We start from the raw sequence: 22213 nt of genomic DNA on the forward strand, positions 1-22213 counted from the left end.
TATATAATACTATGTGACTTCAAAAAAGTAGAAAAGGTCTCCCGCAGTCCCCTCTTACAAAGATGCAGGGTGCATTGCGAAATTCATCTACTGTGTTTAAATTTAGACTTGCAAATCAATTCGAAAACGTTTTTTGTTTCATTCTTAAGGTTCCTAATGTTTACATTTTGGAAATTAGGAGGCTCCTATGAAAATAATTTCTCTCTGGAAAAGAAGGGCAGTAGAGAAAGTTCTGGGAAGGAAAAACATTGGAAACGGTGGGTAGGAATATGTTTACGGCCATATAAATTCATGCCGTCTGGAGAGGTCAATGAATCTCTTTCAACTGGCCATCATGCCGCCAAAGTCACGTAAAGTCAAAGGCCGTATCTTGTCAAACCGAATCACCGTTATGATATTCTATATGTTTGCCATTCTTGAAAGAATGGAGTTTTTGTACGGACAAAACTATTTATTCATATTCATGTTGTACCAAATATTTCTTGGTGTAATATTTCTGAAAAGGTGTGTAAAACATACATCTCAAGTGTAGTACAAAATTAAGTAAGGAAGTCTGAAATTTAATAGCTGTGTGTAATGCTAGGAACAAATTTATTGAGGTTATTTTCCATAATTCTTTATCATCCATAAAATTACAATATTAATCAAGTTAGTTGGCAAGAGACTCTACATTTATTATGAATATCAGGGCATGTTCAGATCGTTAAACTGAATCTGACTAGTGATGCGAATTTACAATTCTAATATGCTAATCTGTGGATATAAAAAAATTAACAGGTTAAAGTTTCAAATCTCAAATAGTAATCTTGCTTTAAATACATAGGGCGCCAGTCTTCCTAATTATCATATGAAGAACAAATTTATAATTATAGTAAACCATATTGTGAATTCTAAAATAACATGATGACAATCGCTCACCTGTTTCTAATGGCGCAAGACCTCTTGGGAATCCGTTCCGTGATGCAGATCCTGACAGCTGTCCAACCTCTCTAGAACTGGCTCGAAATCTATGATTATGTACTCGGCCGTCGCTGTGTTTATAACTGCACGCTTGTTAAATTAATAAGTTCTTCTCAAGCGCTTGACACCGGGGCGAGTAGTTTCAAATCGTTACATTGTTACGTTTGTAATAATACGCATGCATAACTTGCAAAAATTGTACTTTCTAAAAAACCATATAAATAATAGTAAATGTCTACTGTTTGCAGATGACTTTATAATTTTTGATGGAAATAATCTCCCAACAAGATTGTCTTAAAATGCAAGCTGATCTGGATGCACTATCTGAATGGTCGTTGATAAACAAATTAGATTTTAATACAAAAAAATGTGTCACCATGTCTTACACTCGTTCTCTAAATACAAGTTCTCTAAATACTTTACGATTATAAGATACAGGGCGAAACACTATCACGTGTAAATTCCGTTAAGGATCTCGGTGTCGTCTTTGATCCCGAACTGAAATTCTCTGACCAAACATAAGAACATGCCAGCAGTTCAATAACCAAGATGCTATGTTAGCATTGTTTGATGGCATACTGAGAAGCAAGCTGGAGTATGCGAGCGATGTTTGGGCACCGTACCACCAGAATTACATTGAAATGATGAGAAAATCCAGAAGAAATTCCTCAGGTATGTCTATATGCGGACGCATGGAACCTATCCTAGGTCCATGCACCATATCGACTTACTTGAGGAAACTAATTCTGTGAGTCTGGAAACTAAGCGGAAAGCAAGTCTACCTATTATGACTTTCAAAATTTGGAACAATTTTATCGATAGCCCATTCCTCTTGGGATGCTATGATTTATATGTACCGGACCACTACAGCCGAAGTCGATACCATGACCTATTCAGAGTACCAAAAGGCAAAACCGACGTCCTGGCAAAGCATAGCATGACGAGGGCAGTGGTGCTGTTGAACGAACTAGCAAAGAATTTAGATGTAAGTTACTTCTCTCCAAATGACCTAAAACAATTATTGAAGAGTTACTTACCTAAATGCTGATGTGATGTAAAATTGCACACATTAGAAAATGTTGTTTCCAGGCAAGGACTTTACTTTAAGGCGGAACAGATGGTATCGGTCGGTGGCAGTCGCGGTATGACCACCGCGGCGAGGTGGTTCACCAGTGAAAAGATGAAACCCGTCCCTCGTGCTCTCATCACTTCGCCCAGAAGGTTCCTGAGAGTCGGGACTGCACCGGTAACTAACTTAACACATTTTTTTTTTAAATATTTTAATATTTCCTCCATTCAAGAGGTCTTGAGGATTTTTATTAATAAATAATTTCCGTCAGGGCCTATGTCATATTTGGGGACGCTGTGTGGAGGGTCTTTGGAGGAGAGAAATGAGTGAACGTGGGTCTTGAATAGACTCATGCTGTAGGAAGGAAGAAACACAGAGACCGGCAAATCCTTGTAAAGCCGAGCTGTTGAACTCAAGAACAAGTCGTAGAAACGACCCGTTCTCGTATCGTTCTTTGCGAGTTTTAACATTATTATATTTCACAGGCAATGCCGTGGACATACGTCAAACTAGACGAGAACGGGAAACCGATTCTGGACGAGAAGAGAGAGCCAGTTTTCGAAGGATACTGTATCGACCTGATCGTCAAACTAGCGGAGGTAAATAATTCTTGTTCTCACCTGTCTACGTTTTGCATCAAGCTCGTAGAATTGTTAGACAACCTTTACGCAATCAATTGAATACATTCGAGTTTGGAGAAACGGAATGCAGAAAGTGGTTCAGAATATCACGAATTATGGATAAAGATCTCATTTACCAATTACGTCGCTTTTTATATCAAAAAGTACATGTGGAGTGCGGAATGTGCCTACATTAAAAATAATTAATTTCAATTCGACTTTTGTGGCCGTCTTTGGGCGTTTTATTTTTAATTTTGCTGTCAATTTTGACAGCGCAACCGTGCTCGTAAAATTCATACAAAATGCCAATCGTTCCGCTATTGTTAGCTACACTCCCAGGCGTCCCAGTCCTTTACTAATTCTGCAGCCTTTATCCAGCCTTAGCCCATCCTCTTGAGTTACTTTTTTCAACTTTGTCTGGTGTGGCCCACTGGACGTTTTCCCTTAGAAATTTCTGTTAGTATTCAGTGCAGAAGTCGTACTTCTGGTATTTTCCACATACGTTCAAGACATCGCACTATCAATTTTTCTACACCGAGCAGTAGAGTTCTGACGATAGGCACCTCTAGGATCTAGATTTCTAGGATCAGGCAGATCTAGATCCCATGTTATAACTTCTACCAATCCTCTGAATATCTTTTCAGAAGATTGAACCTTTGACTTTATTATTCATTATTATTCTTCATATTATTATATTATTATTCTTTATTATTATTCATTCTTTTTTATTATTAATTACAATTACCCTTAACCCATTACCTCCATGACGATGTCTATAGGCATCAAAAAAAATAGATTTTTATTTTTATTTTTATTTATAGAATACATGATAATACAATAATACATTTTCTTACATGTGATACATTAAATCACCACACTAGGCGACTGCCTGTCTCGTGGCGACCAATGGTATATAGTTAGTATGTGAGGTCTAGTGTTAACATATGAATTAAATATTTATACATGTTTAAAGTATGAAAGATTATATTAGAATGAATTATAATGGAAATAGAAAATATAAAAATGTTAAAGTAGAAAGCAGAAGACAAAAAAAAAGGAAAATAAAAAGAATAAAGAAGAAATAAAAATAAAAGAAAAACAAAGTCTAAGACATGCTATTATGCAGGAAAAGATCAAATACATAACTCTCTTTTCTGGTTGTGTAAGTGTACATGCATGTATGAGCGCGTAAATACGCGTGTACACGCATACATCCGCACACACACTTATTCATATTTATAGATGCATACATATTCATACAAAGATATACAAATATATACAAATATATATGTATACATACATACATACACATAAATATATGTATGCATACATACATACACACATATACACATGCCTACTTGTATATAGTTGTTTATTCCCTATATCACTCATTTTTTATGACAAAAATTGTTTTCTTATTTTTTTGTATGGTGATAATATTGAGCAATACAATATGAAATAAGACATTTTTTAAGGTTATTATGATAGAAGCAGAGGAATCTAGTTCGGAGTTTAAGAATTTATATTGAGTACACATATAATTATTATTGCTATGACTCATATAAAAAGTTGCCAGGAAAGTAGTGATAATTAGATTATATACTTGATTCTCAAAAGATATTAAAAGACTTGAGATTGGAATAAGGATGGTAGTAATTGTGTGTGTTTCAGAATGGTTTAGCTGTAAGATAAGATATTTAATACATATTTTAGTTGTTTTTATGATAGAGCCTAGGAGAGCAATAATTAGAATAGTTAGTATATTGATGGAAATAGTTAAAGTAAATATACTTCAATTTCTTTTTGTTAAAAGTTACAAAATAAAAATAAAAATTGTTGGTGATAAGTAGAGCACTAGTGATGTTATATATACTAATTACAACATAAATAAGCTGGATGATAATATGTTTTATATTGGTTAGATATAGTTTTTCTGCAAGAATGGGATTACATAATATAAACTCTCTAATTGTGTTAAAAATGGATGAGCTTGATAGATTAAAGAAAAATCCATTATATCTCATGTAGGGTATCCTGGTGGTGGTGTGATTCATAAAACAAAAACAAAAAACAATCGATTTAAATAATAATAATACTAAGAAGAAGGAGAGTACACTATTTTGAGAATGTGTTAGTTTGTCGAAATTCGTGGTATGGCTCATGGAAGAATCAGAGAAAAAAGTTATGTTTACAGAATTAACAATATTAAAATATATATAAACAATATACTGAATAATAGTAAGGTAAATATTTTTGTTTTTGTTGGACCTAGTTTGGTGAGGAAAATAATTTATCATCGAGGATGCAACTAAATTAACAAGCGAAACATACCACAATGCGAATGAAAAGATGCATATGATTTTGCAATAAGATTGTTTATGAGTTTTAAATGCTATTGGAATGTCTTTATGTATTTTCGCAATAGATGAGATATATATATGTTCGAAAGCAATGTAATATAATATTAGAAGACATACCAATAGCCATTAGGGAAAGTAAGAATACACATTGAGTATAATAGAATATCGGGTAGAAGCATTTTATAATACAATCATGAATGTCTGGTATAATGGAGTGATATAGCAGCATAGTACCTTGTATCGTCAGTCACAGTAATTGACGTTTAACACGGTCCAGATCGGCAATATTATTTATAGAAATTATCTTGGAAGTATCCGTTTGTCTCAAAAGAATGCGCCCTCCGGTGGACCAAGAGTGTTTGTAATTATTGTCTCTGGCAAAATTTTTTGTTTGAGATAGCAAAAATTTTCCTTTTTGAGTTAATTGATCGGATACATAGATGTGTTTGGCGGCTTGTGATAATCCTAGATCCCTTGTATTTATTTTATTTGTCATAGTGGTTGTGGATTTTTTGTAAGTTTTGAATTTGGATAGGAAGTCATCCCGCGATGTTGTGGTGTTGAACGTCGCTACGATAGGTCTTGGATTTTTGTCGGAGAACTTCGGTCCCAGCCTGTAGATTTTTGTAAATACAGAATGCACGCCGGTATTTTCGTAGTTGATAATTTTAGAAATTTTTTTGAGTACTTCTGCATTATTTTCAATGTCGGACTCCGGAACACCTCTTATCTCGATATTACAGATTTGGCTTAAATACTCCAATTTATCGATTTTTTCATCTTGTTTAGAGATAGTACTTAGTAGCATATTATTATGATTTTTTTGTGTAATTAATTCCTCATTGGCTATTTCTTGAGTTTTTTCGATAACATTTATACGTTTTCTTAGGTCATCTTGCTGATCTGACATAAATTGGATAGATTTTATTATTTCGTTATTTTGTGAGATGAGAGCTTCATATTTGCGTACATATGAATCAAATTTGTCTTCCACGAATTTCATAATGGATGTTTTAAAATCAGTCAGCTCTTTAATAAACAGTTGAGAAGTTAAAGGACCATTAGCGCCATCTATATTTGTGGTTGTTAAGTTGTCCGTGTCGTTTGGTTGGTTTGCAGATTTCGGCAGTTGAGTAGACTGTTTTGCTTGTTTGATGATAGATGGCGGTTCTTGCTCGTTGTTCAATAGTATGTCGTTATTAGTCTGTTTTGGTTTGGTATTTTTAGCATTTTTACTATTACATTTCTTGCATTTCCATTGTAAACTTCTTGCACTACGGCGTGTGGTTTCAGTAATATCCGCACAGCCAAGATGGTAGTTCATTTCACAGACACTACAGCATATAAAATCTGACGGAGTGTCAATGTTTTTTTCACATACAATGCACTTTGTATTCATGATTATGTTATTTTATGCGATCTTTACGTACAAAGAGTTATTTTTAAGTGGATAAGATAGTAATCGGTAATCACTATTGCGTCACGTGAAGCGGAATAAGAGAAAAATAATGTTGATTTTTTTTCCAGTAGGTAGAGTTTGACACTTCGTGGCAGTTTTGGAAAGTAGGTAAAAAAAACACTAAAACAAGCCACTCCACTTAATAAAAATTAGCTGGTTAAACGCGCGGTCTACGATTTAGAAGAAAAGAGCACTTTAAACTTAGTTTACTATTGTTTTGTTAGGTAATTTTTAATAATTTTATGTAGACATAGAAATACGTCAACACTAGACTTGTTGGTAATGTTGTATATGATGAAAAGTATGATTTTTTTTCACTGTGAATAAAGCTAAATCCCACCAAGTTGTTATGCAGCATTTATAGATTGATATGTTAGCTTTCAATAATAAACATAATTTAATAAATTTTATTAATTATTCTATTTTCAATATTTTTTTTACTAAAGCCCTGAAAATAGACCCATTTTGAAAAAAAAAAAAAAAAAATTAAAACGGAAAAAAATAAAACATTTGTGAATCACATATTGTTATCAAAAGATGAAATAGTCGACAACACTGTTTCATCATAGTATTATATGCTTAAGATGACCGCTGGATGTCACTGAAATCAGGTGATGCCTGCGCGCAACGTTTGGAGGTTAGCTGTGACAGTGTTTTCATATGTTTTTGGTTAGCTTGCCTTCAAATAATACGGTTTTGTTGTGTTTTTATGGGTGATTTTTATTAAAAATAATAGTTATTCTGCAGTTTCCGGATATTTTTAAACAGAGAATGTTGATGAACAGACGGACGAAGAGCTGATTAACGATGATTTGATGGCAAATCTCGACTTGACTGGAATCAGCCTTCGACATCCTCTGGTGCGAGTCGTAATACCTTGCGAATATCTATTTCAAATGCACCACCAGCCAAAAAATTAAAACTACAGTAAACTGTTGCGTTCCTGAACCGCTGAATGTGGTGCATAAAGATATGTACGAAAAGCTGAAGTCTTATAATGCTTTTTAAGTGTTTTCATTATTCTTTGATGATGAAGTGATTCTGTTTATTCTTGAGAGGATGATCAAATACGCTCGATTTAAAACCAATACCGAATTCCAGTAAGATATATACGAATTGAAGCGTTTTCTTGGTTTCTGTGTGGACCGGCTACAATACATTGCCATCTACCACAGATTATTATTCGTCTGACCCGACCCTAGGTGTAAGCGTCATCAAAAAAGGAACCAACGTCCACATTTCGAGCTTATAAAGCGCTATATACATTTTTGCGATAACAACAATCTAGATATAACCGACAGAATGGCTAAGGTATGATAATGACTAACGTTCCATCTTTATTTGTATTTGATGTTTTTGCACACAAACTTTCCATCGACGAGCAAATGGTGCCATATTTCGGTCGACATTATTGCAAGATGTACATTAAGAATAAGCCAATCAAAGTTGGCTACGAGATTTGGTGTCTTGCTTCCTCCGAAGGCTACCTGTTTCCAAGCAATGCCATATTCCTGAGCATCTGATACATATGACCCCGTATTAGGTCAAAGATTATCCTTCGTACTGTCTATGATGGAATATATAGAGTTCCCCGCACGCCATGAGTTATTTATGGACAATTTCTTCACATCTCACCATTTGATGTATATCCTGAAGGATAAGAGAATGTGCGCTACTGGCATATGTAAGCCAGTTCGCTTCCCTAACCTTGAAGCTTCAGGCAAGTTGAAGACAGGAAAGTAATTGCCTAAAGGTAACATTTTCTTCTATATTTCCCTTGCGCATAGCGAACATTTACCTAGCAGGTGAATTTGATGCGGTGGTAGACGTAGAAAGCCAAATCCTCGTATGCCGTTGGTTAGGACAACCGTGAAGTAACCGGAATGGAGCCAGTAAGTCAAGTGCAGAGTTGGCAGAAATTGAAGAAAGACAAAAAGCAAAAAGGCAAAGTTTTGAAGGAAGCATGCAAAAAAAAATCGGTTGCCCAGCGTGCCAACACGAAATTATAATTTGGGAATGGGTGGAGTAGACCTCCATGATAATGGTATACAAAATTATCGGGTCAACATTCGGTCAAAGAAGTGGTACTGGCCTTTATTTTCATCTTGCCTGAGCAGCACTCTTTTAAATGGATGGAAGTTGCTATGCTTCTTTGGGAAGTACGAGCATGATATGGGAAACCAGATGACTAGGCGACAGAGAAAACCTTCCCAGAAGGCATTCCGTGTGGAGGTTACCCGTACTATTTTATTGTCTTTTCCAAATCAGGTCAATGCCGAATACGGAGATTCTCGTGTGAAGGAAGAAGGCCATGACGCAAAGATGGGAATCGTGTGCGTCGAATGCAAGAATTTCATTGGACATATCGTGGCGAATCTCGAATTCGTTGTGCTCTATGTAAAAAAAATCCAGCAGTCTATCGATGCCGGGCCTGCAACCGCGCCCTTCATTTTGACTGCTTCGAACGGTATCACTTAGATTTGGTTAGTTTTCCTAATTCTAGAAGGTTTTTTCTAATATTGAATTTTTTGTTATTTTGCGTATTTTCCATTAATAAATTGTATTTTCATTGAATTATAAATAATGGCAATTATTTATTTTAAATTATCAATATAAATCATACAGTTTACTGCATTTTACCCATAGTTGACGTAAATTTTGCTTAGGGGGGTTACCTCCAAGCGTTGCGTTCAGGCATCAATTTTCTAGACGCTCCGGTGAGAGGGTGGGCGGGCAGAAAATTCTAAAATTGATTTTGGGCTCTCCTTTAAGTCTATACTATCGGGTTATAATGATGATTCAAGTCTATAAAAAATAAAATAAAATCATGGAGGTAATGGGTTAAAGACAAACTGTATATCAGTTTTTTATTAAATCCTCCTCAATACGGAATTCTGCTCCGAGGTGGATTGTAGGTGATTGTGTTGGTGTTAATTCAGATTCCTCATCTTCATGTTTATAGACTTCATCTTCACAATAATTGATTTCCTTATCTTCATGTTAATTTCCCCATCTTCATATTCCTGGGCTTCATCTTCATATTAGTTGATTTCCACATTTTCATGATTGTTGACTGCATATTGTTGTGTTAACATAGTCATATTTGATATTGTTTATACTTTTGGTTTACTGCACAGTTATTTTAATTTATTTTGGAAGAGGATTATTTATTTATTTATTTATTAACGGACATCGTCCAAATTACAAAATAATAACACGAATAAAGTAAAATGAAAAATATAGGAGTAGACAAAGGTACATGAAAGCAAAGACATATGGTAGATATAATATTAGAAAATAAAGTGACAAGTCGAATCAAGTCAAGAATACGCCGTGGGTCAGGACCACAGGACACTTAATATTCCGTCACTTGTTTAGTGACTGGCAAAAATCATTTAGACTTATCCCAAAAAAGTTAAGGTTTTGACTTGAGTTGACCAGTCTACACATTCTGGACAATGGTGAATAATATCCATAATTTGTCGAATGATGGTTGAGGAAGAGCAGCTCATTATTTCTGAGTCTTTGCGAGGGGATATTGAAGGGAATGAGTTGCAGTAGCGTAGGTGAATCAATAATACCATTTATAATTTTGAAGAAGCAAATGAGGTCATTTCTTTCCCGACGGACTTCCAAAGGAGAGAGGCTTAGAGTTCGTTCAATTTCATCATATGAGTATTTGCCTTTTTCTAAACCTAGCCTCCTAGCAATCCCTCTTAAGAACCGATGTTGAACAGATTCAATGCGTCGAATGTGGACAGCATAAAAAGGAGACCAAATAACACAAGCATATTCAAGATGGGGGCGAACCAAGGAGCAGTAAAGAGTTCTAAGGGTATTTACGTTTTTGAATTCCGAAGTGATTCTAGTGATGAAACCAAGTAGTTTGAGCGATTTATTAACGATTGCAGTTATGTGATCCCGAAAAGAAAGCTTGCTATCAAGAGAGACACCAAGGTCTTGAATAGATGTAACAGTTGTTAAGCAAATATTATTAAGTTTGTATTCGAAGACAATCGGTTTTTTTGATCTATAGAAGGACATAATTTTGCATTTATCGACATTTAGTTTCAAGCAATTAATTTTACACCAATCATTGAAAGAGTCGATATTCGATTGGAAAAGAAGACAGTCATCGTGATTTTTTATTATCTTTAGAATCTTATTGTCGTCCGCAAAAAGCCAAAAGCGTGTATGAGAAAAAATACTAATAATGTCGTTTATAAACAAGTTAAAAAGAAGCGGTGCTAGATGTGCTCCTTGAGGTACGCCGGACGTTACTTCAATAATAGTAGACTCAAAGTTGTTTAATTTAACTCTTTGTTTTCTATTGCTTAAATAAGAATTAAAGAATGATAGCAAGGGGTTTCTAATACCGATTGCATATAGTTTGGCCATAAGGATTGAGTAGTTTACTTTGTCGAAAGCTTTAGAGAAGTCGGTATATAGAACATCTATTTGTGAGTTATCTTCTAGACTAGACCATTGACGATGGAATTGGTAAAGGATAGTAAGTTAGTAGTAGTAGATTTAGCAGATCTAAATCCATGCTGTTCCTCGATCAGTACATTTTTAAAGATAGGTGTGATTTTCTTCGTGATTATTGACTCAAATATTTTAGGAATATGGGATAATATCGATATGGGTTTATGTAATTTTGTTGCAAAAATTTATGATGTTTCTGGCCAAAAGATATAAATAATATTATAATGTTAAGAAGATTTGAGGTTTTTGTCCTTTTAGGGTAAGTGTTTGTCAGTTAAGTATGCATTTTTTATGCTTCTAGAGCATGTTTTTTTTAGTAGAGTTTTAAAAATCTGAAAATAAACTTTTTTCTTTTTAATTCGTAATTCAGGAAAGAAAATCAAATAAGGAATTATGTCCAAACTTAACTACGTTTTCAGGTCATGGATTTCGACTACGAAATTGTGAAAGCTATGCAATTTGGAAGGAAACTGAACAACGGGACGTGGGACGGTTTGATAGGAGACCTGGCCAAAGGCGTAAGTTCTTTTGCACGAATTTATTATGTTCATACATTTTTGATACCTTTCGTTAGCCTATCAGAAACTGGGCGTTCTGTACAGAGTCCGCATATTTCGATCATCAACCTTACTCTCCTAACCTTGCACCGAACTATTTTCACATTTTTTCGCAGTTATAGCGACATCACGGAGGAAGAAGCTTCGCAAATAAGAATAAATTAAAACCAGCTTATCGGGAAAGTGGTTTGACAGTGGATTAAAAAAACTGTCACGGTACCAAAAATGTATTGAGATTATGTAGAAAAATATTTATGAAATGTTCTCTTCAAAAATACATTTTGAATTTTTTTAAACTTTTAATGCTTAAGGTTTTTTTTAATATTTTTACCAACAAGTCCCAACGACGTTGTGAATTTTCTTGGAATTTTGGAATTCTCACAGAAAGTATTTAAAATGTGCTACATATTACTTATTTTTGAAGTTGTCGTTAAAAGAAATACTATTTTTGAAACTAAATTAAATAACTTTTGAAATATTTGCTTTTGAAAAAAAATATTGATCTTTCTAAAAATTTTTTTTTAATATCAAACTTGAAAATGTTAACAAAAAAACTTACCATGACATTTTGACGCGGAACGTCCATAATTTAAAAAAATTCCATATTTATAAAACATATTCCTTTCGTGTAGGTAATAATTAATAAAACTGTCACTTCTTGTTTTATGCGTTTATACAATAAAAATAAAAAAATATTGTATAAACGGATAAAACTGCCAGTGAAAAAATGCCACCAATTCGTAATCACGCACTTGGACAATTTAAAAAAAATTTTATCCATCTAATAATGTATATATATTTTATATGATAGAGGATGGTTGGGAAGTAGATGGCTATTAATCTGGTCATTAAACATGGCAAAAGCTATGTAAAGTTATTATTTTAAATGATTTAATCGTGAAATAACAAATTAATCAAACAAAATTGATTTGTGGACACTGGGATTCGAAACCGCAACCTCCGGATTGCATAACCCGTGGACCATATAGGCCGTCGTCTTCTCCTCAAAATGACCCTCCTCACAACATCCCCAAAGATGCTATAGGCCCTGAGAAAAAAATTTAATCAGAGCCTCCTGCGTAAACACAAACAAAATCAATAAAAACCAATAAACGCTATCGAACTATTACTAAATCAGGCCCTTTCTTTCTTCTGCTCTTCTTGTCATGATGTCAATGGAAACTTCAAAGGATATCGATGTAGGCAGGTATTTAATTCAACTCTTCGATGTCATTGTCGTCTTTGCTTGTATGCCTTTTTTCTTTCAGGATACCGACATAGCTGTGGCCGCCATCATTATGACGTCACAAAGGGAGGAGGTGGTTGACTTTGTCGCTCCATACTTCGACCAGACCGGACTATCAATTGGTGAATATCAAACATACTAATATCGTTTACGCGTCTGTCTGTGTGTAATTGCAAGTAACAACTCGTATTGCGTCCAGCTTGGACGATTCACTGGATTGGTTAGAAAGCTGAGTCTGAGTGAGATCGCACTACACTATATAAAATCTGATGTATCCCTGTCTCACAATGTAATTGTCATCAATAATAATAGCGCAAATTATTTGTTTACGTAAAAACGTTTCTAAAATAGCTCTCATTCTAAGGTCCCACCAGAGCATTTGAGCTAGTGGCCCAAGGGTTGTGGCGCAAATTCGTTACCTTGTCAATCCGTAAATCCGTTACAATATCATGAAGGTTGTGCATATCCGCAAATTGGAATTTCTTGACAACTTGTACCCCAACCTGAATTTTACTGACAAATGTTGTTCTATTGTAGTAATCAGGAAGCCAGTTCGTGCGACATCTCTGTTTAAGTTCATGACGGTCCTTCGCGTAGAAGTGTGGTTGAGTATTGTGGGGGCTCTTACCTTGACTGCCATTCTGCTCACTATATTGGACAAGTACTCTCCATACAGCTCCAGGAACAACAAGGACGCTTATCCATATCCGTGCAGGTAAAATCTCACTACTTCTCAATCACTCATTTCTATAGAATCGTAAATAGAATTGCTATTATGCGATACCTTTACATCCGAGAGTATGTGTACTTATTTATTAATCTTAAGAGGAAGCTACAAGTCAAAAATGTTTATATTTTTGGAAAACCTTATATTGTAGGTAATATGCATTAAAATCGTTTGACAAACAAACGTTTGATTTCAAGCACAAAACTGGTTTTTATTTATTTTGAAAATAATTTTATAAGAAAACAAAAAAGTAAATCAAGTGAAACTGTCACAGATAATCTTATTAAAAAGTTTTTTCCTTTACGCGTTCATACATTTCTATTGAAAAAAAAAATTTTTTAGTAGTTTTCGTTTATATTTTTTTTGAGTAACTTATTTTTTATTTGTATTCTTCTCTAGCGAAACGATAGGAAAACCTTCAATTTATCTAAAGCATATTTTGGTATTCATAATGTACACCAATTCGTTATAAAGGTTTAGCATCTGCCGATGGTTTTTTCATGTTTTCAGCAATTAAATTACAATTATTATCACTTTTGATATAAAATATAATAAAAATAAAAGCAATTAGCTATGAATATTCATATTTTTCCGATAGTAAATCACTTATTTTGATATGTGTATTGACTACACAGCACCGGAACGCGTGTATTTTTTTAGCACAGTAAGGGAAAGGTTAAGGCGATGCACTACGTCGTGTAATATTTTAAATTGAGCCGCTATCAATACCAACCCTTACGTAGAAGGTGATAAGGTTTAAATTCCCGCTTAACACCATCCGCCTGTTTTGATTTATGCAAGAAAAAAACATGGCCAAAAAGAGCCTTTTATTTTATTTTGTGGATGTTCAGGCATAAATATTTTTTTTTTGATCATTTATTAATAACTTAATTTGCCACATTATACAATAAAATCATAACCGAAAATGGGTTCGTAAGTAGGAGATTTTGATCTTTAAAGCAGTTTTCATAGGCCTTATACATTGTTTTTTCCGGGCTTATAAAATGACTTATCTTAAAAATACTCGATTATTTCAAAGGCCAAGATGTATTCTACACGCAGTATTTAATTAAAGCATCTGAAACATTTCTAGGCGACCAAATTTTCAAAACAAAAACACTTGATTTTTCATTACTACGTATGGCATCGCCTTAATGTGCGACTCTTCAGCAAGTCTAGGATAAATATTTATTTTTTGGATATTCAATTAAATTACAGTTACATTATTTACAATTTGAGGAATGACTCATTAATTTATTCCAAAAAATAAATATTAACATTTCTTTATTATTATCACTTCGTCAACTACTGCATTATTCCAGGGAGTTCACGCTGAAAGAGTCTTTGTGGTTCGCGCTGACGTCATTCACGCCACAGGGAGGTGGAGAAGCACCAAAAGCTCTCAGCAGCCGAGCGCTGGTGGCTGCCTACTGGCTATTTGTCGTTCTCATGCTGGCCACCTTCACGGCTAACCTTGCAGCCTTCCTTACAGTGGAGAGGATGCAGGTAATCCAGCTTAACAACGAATCCTTATTTCTTAATCTAGTTACAAGCACACTTGAAGTGAAATGACACTAAACTACGCTATACAAATGCTATGTATATTTTCCGACTTTATGTCCGGGTTAAATCTTCCCCACAGGAAAAAATAAACCCTTCCACACACTTTTCCACAAATGGTCATCTAGTCAATCCACATTATGCAAGTGCATTATATAAGCATAATAAATACAAACAAATACAAGAACAACACGTCAACTCATCAGAGATCAAATGGGAAAATAATTCACCGACTCCAGATATTTACATATCAGAGGGTTCGGCTCGGTAGAACTCCTAACTGGACGTATAAATCCTACTGATCCCTCAATATAAATATTTAAAAAATCTTTCGTAATCCTACATGTTTTTAAAATGACTGATTTTCAAATTTTTATATAACAATTCTTTGACAGATCTTATATGCCTAAATTTTGAATGAGAGAGCTAGGTATAATGCCAGTAGCCGAAATAACAAATGGTAATATTTTAAAATAATTAGTCGCCTGAAATATCAGTACAAATTGAAAATATCTCCAGAGTAAAAATTAATGCTGCCAACGGAAATTGAAGCCGCCTTCTGATGTTTGGTCAGTTGCTCTGAAACCACTGAGCTATGCTATGCATAAAAACTTGTCTTATAAACATGAGTTTATCACTAAAAAAATAATAAAATTTGACAAGTCAAAAATATTTCACCAACAAATGAAGATATCATTTGTCTCGACGCCATCTAGTGAGAAATTTAGTGCTAACAAAGCCTTTCCTACAAAAATAAAGTTAAAGGTTGTTTACAGGTGGAAAAAATATAATAAGCAGTAATTGTTGATTGAGGTACTAGTACATTATTATAATTATTTCGCGGGTTGGAAATAAGCCAACTCTTGTGTGTACTAGAGTGCTAATATTACAAAAAATGGCATACTTATGTTTTTGTAACTGAAACGTATACTTTTTTTTCGAAAATTCGGTTGTTTGTTTGAAGATTTTCGGCTAATCTGCGCGGCTAAACTGAAATTTCCTGAAAATATTCATACAAAAAATCTAATTTTAGAAAAAAAAATCGTTATGGCTCTAAATATCATCAATAGTGTCGAATTTTTAAAACGTAGCACTCTATCCGGCTCAAAAGTCACGAGCCGTCACTTTTTGTGACTAAAGTCGTCAATAAGGGGATTGGATGGTTTGTAAACCATGCTTCAGTACATTGGCCAGAGGTGGCGGTCATTGCCTTGCCGAAGAATGTGCAATATGATATTGCTGACGTGACGGTTCATCGCTAATACAAGTCTGTTAATTCTACAGACGCCAGTGTCATCTCTGGAGCAATTGGCGCGACAGTCAAGGATCAACTACACGGTGGTTGAAGGAGGCATGGCGCACAGATATTTCATGAACATGAAAAACGCAGAGGACACCCTGTACCGGTGAGTAACAATAACACTTTCCAATACACTAGTCCCAGAAAGAGGTCAAATGCACGTCATCGACGATCGACAAACAAGACCTGCCACTCGTAACCCCAAATTAGCATGGCCGTTTATTAAAACTTGCACACACTTGACACTTCTCTCACTCTTCCAAACTAAAGTATGCCAAATTATATTTGGTAAATAAACAAGGAACTTGCATTATTGTAGGGTGTGGAAGGAGATAACGCTGAACGCCAGCTCGGATGAGGTACAGTACCAGGTATGGGATTACCCCGTCAGGGAACAGTACGGACACATCCTGCTGGCAATCAATAGCTCCAGCCCACTGCCTTCCACCGAGGAGGGTTTCCGCAAGGTGGACGAGCGCCTCGAGGCTGACTTCGCCTTCATACACGACTCTTCAGAAATCAAGTGAGTGCTTGCTTGCTGCATATTGGTTCCACCGCCCTGGAAATCATCTGTTGGATAACCAACATCTCTGCCATAGGTCACCATAAGTGGAAGCTCCGGTCGGTGACTTAAAAGGGATACCTGAAATCATGGGGTGAAGTTTTTCCAGGTCTTGGCAGCTGATGCGTTTGTTCACGTACTGCGTGGCAGGCCAGATCGAGAGGCAGGTTGAGGAAGACCTTTTGACCTATCCAGTCTGACTCTATCGGCCTTGCACTATATAGGGAGGGATGGAAAACGGTGGAAAATCCTACCCACTTAGAGTAGGTTGTGAAATTTTGTGTTGTATGGGGAAATGTAGATTTATTTCTAACGTAAAGGAAATACAAAGTCTAAGTACAGAAGAAAGTTTTTGAAATACGAAGTCTCAACATTTTGTTGACTTTGTTTATTACTTCATAATTGTGTTGGATATCCGGTCTTACTAAGGACGGGTTGTATCGGAGAATTTGAACAATTCAACAAATTTCAATATTCATTTTTGGGCTCTGTGAAAGTCCTATTCAAGTTCTGTTATTATATCATTGTAGGCTAGTTGCTTGAGAGAATTGAAATAATAACAGAACCTGAAAAAATCTTTCACAGAACTTGAAAATCAACTTTGAAATTTGAAGAATTTTTCAAATTCTCCGAAACAACCCGTCCTAACAAACGCGATGAATTTAAAAAAAATTTAAACGACCGTGTAAGTGAAAACCTTACTAATTGAAACGTAAAATAGTTCACGGGAAGATATATACACATTGCTTATCCAGTCAAAGAGAGTAGTTTATCTGTCGTATAAATATGAAATAATAATAATTTCCCATCAAATTAGAGGATTTTTTTAAAGGTATTTTAAATGTTCTATATATATTTTTATACCTATTTTAATACTAATTTGGAAACTACATACTATAGTTACCTTTTTGATTTTTGTATTTGAAATGTCCACTAATGTTTAAAAATTGCAATATTTTAATTTCAACATGAAAAGAATTAAGAAAAAGCTTATAATAAATATTTTAAATCAAACGTTGAAAAATTTCATATAATTAAAAAAATCAAAAAACATTCCTTTTATTTACGGAATTCGCAAGTAAACTGTCACTTGACTTTTTATCTGGTTTTATAAAAGTATTATAATAATTCCCAGATAATTATAAAAATAACAGTAATTTTGGATCCATTTTTTCACAGTGCACACGATAATTTTTTGAAGTTTGTATTTTCGTATACATGCATAAGGCATTTCTAGATAAGTACGTACCACGATAAACCTGTGTTAAATAAAAAAATAATGATATAAAATAATTTGGTATAATTTTACTTATGTTTTATTATTTTTTCACAAAAATACATTTATTATTCTTAAATAAATCATGTACGACTACCATACTACGAGAATGAGCCTAGTATGGTAGTTTAGAAAATCACCAAAATTGTAATCTTTTAAAATATATAAACTCATTTTTTTTAAATTGAAAAATTAATTTCCATCACTATCGTGGAAGTTTTATTAAAAAGTAAAACTAAAAGTTTTAGTAAAAGTTAATTAAAAAATAAAAAAGGTCAAAATAACTTCGCTTTTTCCGATGGCGTAAAACTATATTCACCTGACATTATCAATGGATAAAACTGACGAAAAATAACATATATTGTATTACTAATATAATAATGGTCATTAGAATCAAAATTGTTAACAAAAACATAATTTTAATAAAAAATGACAAAGCAAAACTCGTTTGCTGGGAAACTCACTTTTATGGGGCGCACGCGTTAAAGTACCGTGTAAATATTGCGCATAAATCTGAAAATTTAATGTTGCGAGACATTATTAAAAGTGTACTGTCTTTCCACAATGTGTAATAAGAGATTTTTCATTAGTAAGACCGTTATGTTTCAGGTATCATGTGAAGAAGAACTGCAACCTGACTGTCGTGGGCGAGGTGTTCGGGGAGAGACCCTTCGCCGTGGCCGTGCAGCAAGGCTCCAGGATCCAGGAAGAGCTATCCCGAGCCATCCTCCAGCTGCAGAAGGACAGATTCCTGGACTCACTCGTTGCCCGCTACTGGAACACCAGCTGTGAGGACAATGACAACTCGGAGGGCATCACCCTTGATAGTCTTGGTGGGTTGAATTCTGTCCTTATAAATATTAATTTTTGTTCTAGTCCCATCGTTTTGGCAAGACATCTTCAAGGCGTTTAGCACAGTCAAATCGATAACTTTACAATGACAAATCGATAGGCGTAACTACCGATGATTTTATTTCGATCCACGAAGCCCTTGTCAATACGGTATTGACAAAATCCATCAACTATGGTCAGTTTGCCATATTCGCGAGCAAACTAAAGTTAACCAGAAAAATATTAATTATTCCCAGTGACGAGAGACGTTTTCGAGTAAAAAAAACCATCACCCCAATTTTCTTAAACGTTCCAGGTGGCGTATTCATCGCCACACTGTTCGGACTCGTCCTTGCTCTCATCACGCTCGTATGGGAGATATTCTACTACAAGAGAAAGGAGAAGATTCAGCGGGTTACCAAGAGGATAGGTGTTGCGACACCGAAGGGTCTGATGCAGGCTTTCAAGGGCCAGGGAACTGAGGGCAAGAAGCAGCCCAAGGAATCCGTGAAGACCATCACCTTCGGGGATAACTTCAAAGCTGTGAAGACCAAGAATAAGAACAAAGTCAGCTTCATAAATGTAGAACCAAAGTTGCAATGGAACCCATAAATATGGAATTCGAGTCAACATTTATTTTATTTATCCATAGAAATAATAATTCACGGTGTAACTTTGTAATAATATAGTTTTAAGCACTTGCGAACGGTTGACAAAAATTATCTTATCATCAAATATCCCACTTTTTTTAAATGGGTTGTTAAGGGACGTACTTGAATTACTTTAACAAGTGTCTTCTGACATTATTTGAAGTAAAAAATGTAAATAAAAATGGTGAATTGAATTGAAAAAATGTTTTTTTTGTGTTCAAAAGTTTTTAATTTTTTTTTTTTCAAAAACATTTTTTTTTAAATCTTCCACATGTGGACAATGGTCACTCGGTCGAGTAACCGCTCAACCCCTCACATAAACCTTAGCTGTCCAATTCCTACTGATTTTCTATGTTGTTATGTATATAATTTTTTTCATCACACATCACAAGTGCGCCCTTGTCTTTACAGTCTAAAGGTAGGGAGCTATGTCGCCACCCAGTTGGGCAGCGTTGCGAGTCACATATTTTAGCACTAAGTTATATTTTATTCATGCAAATAATAAAAATAGCATAAAAAAATATTTTTTCTAGTATTTTAATTCCGTATAAACTAAAGTGATGTTTTTTAGATATTGCGATCTTTGCTCTTTGAAAGATAACCGATGTACATTAGACTCCTTGGGCCTGCTCCCAATCGTCTGGAGCCAGTGAGACTATGGCATCCCCTATTGGGGTATGTTGTGATGCTGAAGGTACTGGGGAAGGGAAGAAGATAGGTAAGAGAAAGATAACCGATGTACATTAGACTCCTTGAGCCTGCTCCCAATCGTCTGGAGCCAGTGAGACTATGGCATCCCCTATTGGGGTATGTTGTGATGCTGAAGGTACTGGGGAAGGGAAGAAGATAGGTAAGAGAAAGATAACCGATGTACATTAGACTCCTTGGGCCTGCTCCCAATCGTCTGGAGCCAGTGAGACTATGGCATCCTCTATTGGGGTATGTTGTGATGCTGAAGGTACTGGGGAAGGGAAGAAGATAGGAGGTGTTAAGATCTGGTCACCATCCACGGCTAAAGCCATTTTTTTTTTTTTTTTTTTTTTTTTTTTTTTTTTTTTTTTTTTTTATTTATTGAATTTTTTTTTTATACATACATGGTTACATAAAATATTGAAAAATGTATAAAAAATATTGAAATAAATGTACATAATTAAAAAAAATCCCACGAAGGCGAAGCCTGAGTGTGGGTATTATAAGTATTTTTATCTTATTTCTATGGTTTAAGTGAAGATACAATATTAAATATAAATTTAAGTTATTTTAAAAGAGTTACTGTAGAGATAGATACAATATAAGAAACTAAATCATGTAACATGTAAAAGTTTTAAAATAACACAAAAAATAAGGTAAATACTAGTTTTTGAAGACATCTTAAAAAGTGAATTAGCAGACAAAGCATTACAAACAATAAAATATATCCGCTGTTTTGTATGTATGTGAAATAATAAAAAATAATGTATACATTGATATAAATGTTACAGATAGCTTTGCTAAAACTTATAAGAAAAAAATATCTAGTTCAGTGTTTTTTAGCCAAGATTTGATGTACTTTTTAAAAGATCGAAGGTTTACACACGTGTCCCTTTTAAAGGTTGTACATAAAGAATTATACATTTTTGGAGCAATAAAACTAATATGCCTTTGGGCCAACCTGGTTTTGCAGTGAGGCACAGCATATTCACAAGCGCCATGTCGTTGGCTGGCACGATTTGAATTTTTAATAAAGTTGTTTGGTCGCGTATAAATAAATTTAAGACATTGAGCACTATAAGTCTGCTTAAGGTCCAAAATTTCAGTTTCTTGGAACAATTGTTTAGAGGGATAGGATTTAGTCTTTTGGTACATTATCTTAATAATTGATTTTTGTGCAATTTCTAGTGGTTTTACATGATTGTTGAAAGTTCCGCCCCAGCCAATTATTCCATAGGAAAGAGATGAATGAACTAGTGAGTCATAAACTAGTTTCATGGTTTTTATATTTACTACATTACTCATTCTTTTAAAAATATATTTTAGGTATCTCAATTTGTTAACAGTTTTTTCAATATGGCTGGTCCATTTAAGTTGACAATCTATAGTTACACCTAAATACTTAATAAGTTTTCCAGATTTCATCTCCTCACAGTTACAGAATGTGTTTGGGTTACAATTTACGTTATGAAACTTCAAATTAAGATTGGTTTTAGGAGCCGACTTCTGTGTGTTATAGAAAGGAATACAAATAGTTTTATCATAATTTAGGGTAAGTAGGTTTCTATCTAGCCACTCTTTGACAATAGTAATACATTTGTTAGCTTTATTAGTAGTATCTTCCCATGATTTTCCTTGGACTGTTATTGCAGTATCGTCAGCAAATGAGAAAATTTTACCAGGTATTTTAATAATACATAAGTCATTTATATATATTAGAAAGAGTAACGGCCCCAATACAGTTCCTTGTGGTACACCATGTTTTACTAAATCAAAATTGCTCAAATATGTTCCAATTTTTGTGCATTGTTGGCGATTCAATATATAATTTTGTAACAGCATGAGACATTTGTGTTGAATT

The 22213-nt window shown here is 34.4% G+C and overlaps 1 protein-coding gene across 1 annotated transcript; it reads left to right on the plus strand.

The window, feature by feature from the left end:
- Positions 1-2514: 2514 nt before the first annotated feature.
- On the plus strand, positions 2515-19624 carry LOC149409279 (ionotropic receptor coreceptor Ir8a-like). The gene is made up of 9 exons (XM_089649985.1): positions 2515-2628; positions 11373-11471; positions 12779-12878; positions 13294-13471; positions 14806-14989; positions 16328-16449; positions 16663-16866; positions 18791-19014; positions 19329-19624. The coding sequence occupies exons 1-9, from the start codon at positions 2518-2520 to the stop codon at positions 19622-19624; spliced, it is 1518 nt and encodes a 505-aa protein (XP_089506111.1). The 5' UTR covers positions 2515-2517.
- The last annotated feature ends 2589 nt before the right edge of the window (positions 19625-22213 follow it).

This window comes from Hesperophylax consimilis, unplaced genomic scaffold, assembly GCF_061612785.1.
Source record: "Hesperophylax consimilis isolate HC1 unplaced genomic scaffold, BYU_Hcon_1.0 scaffold_32, whole genome shotgun sequence".
Lineage (NCBI taxonomy): Eukaryota > Metazoa > Arthropoda > Insecta > Trichoptera > Limnephilidae > Hesperophylax > Hesperophylax consimilis.

Excerpts from the sequence above, each read along its gene's own strand:
- LOC149409279 (XM_089649985.1), top strand. The coding sequence starts at position 2,518 with ATGCCGTGGACATACGTCAAACTAGACGAGAACGGGAAACCGATTCTG. Across the intron at positions 2,629-11,372 it reads TGATCGTCAAACTAGCGGAG|GTCATGGATTTCGACTACGA; the intron begins GTAAATAATTCT and ends CTACGTTTTCAG. Across the intron at positions 14,990-16,327 it reads TTACAGTGGAGAGGATGCAG|ACGCCAGTGTCATCTCTGGA; the intron begins GTAATCCAGCTT and ends TTAATTCTACAG.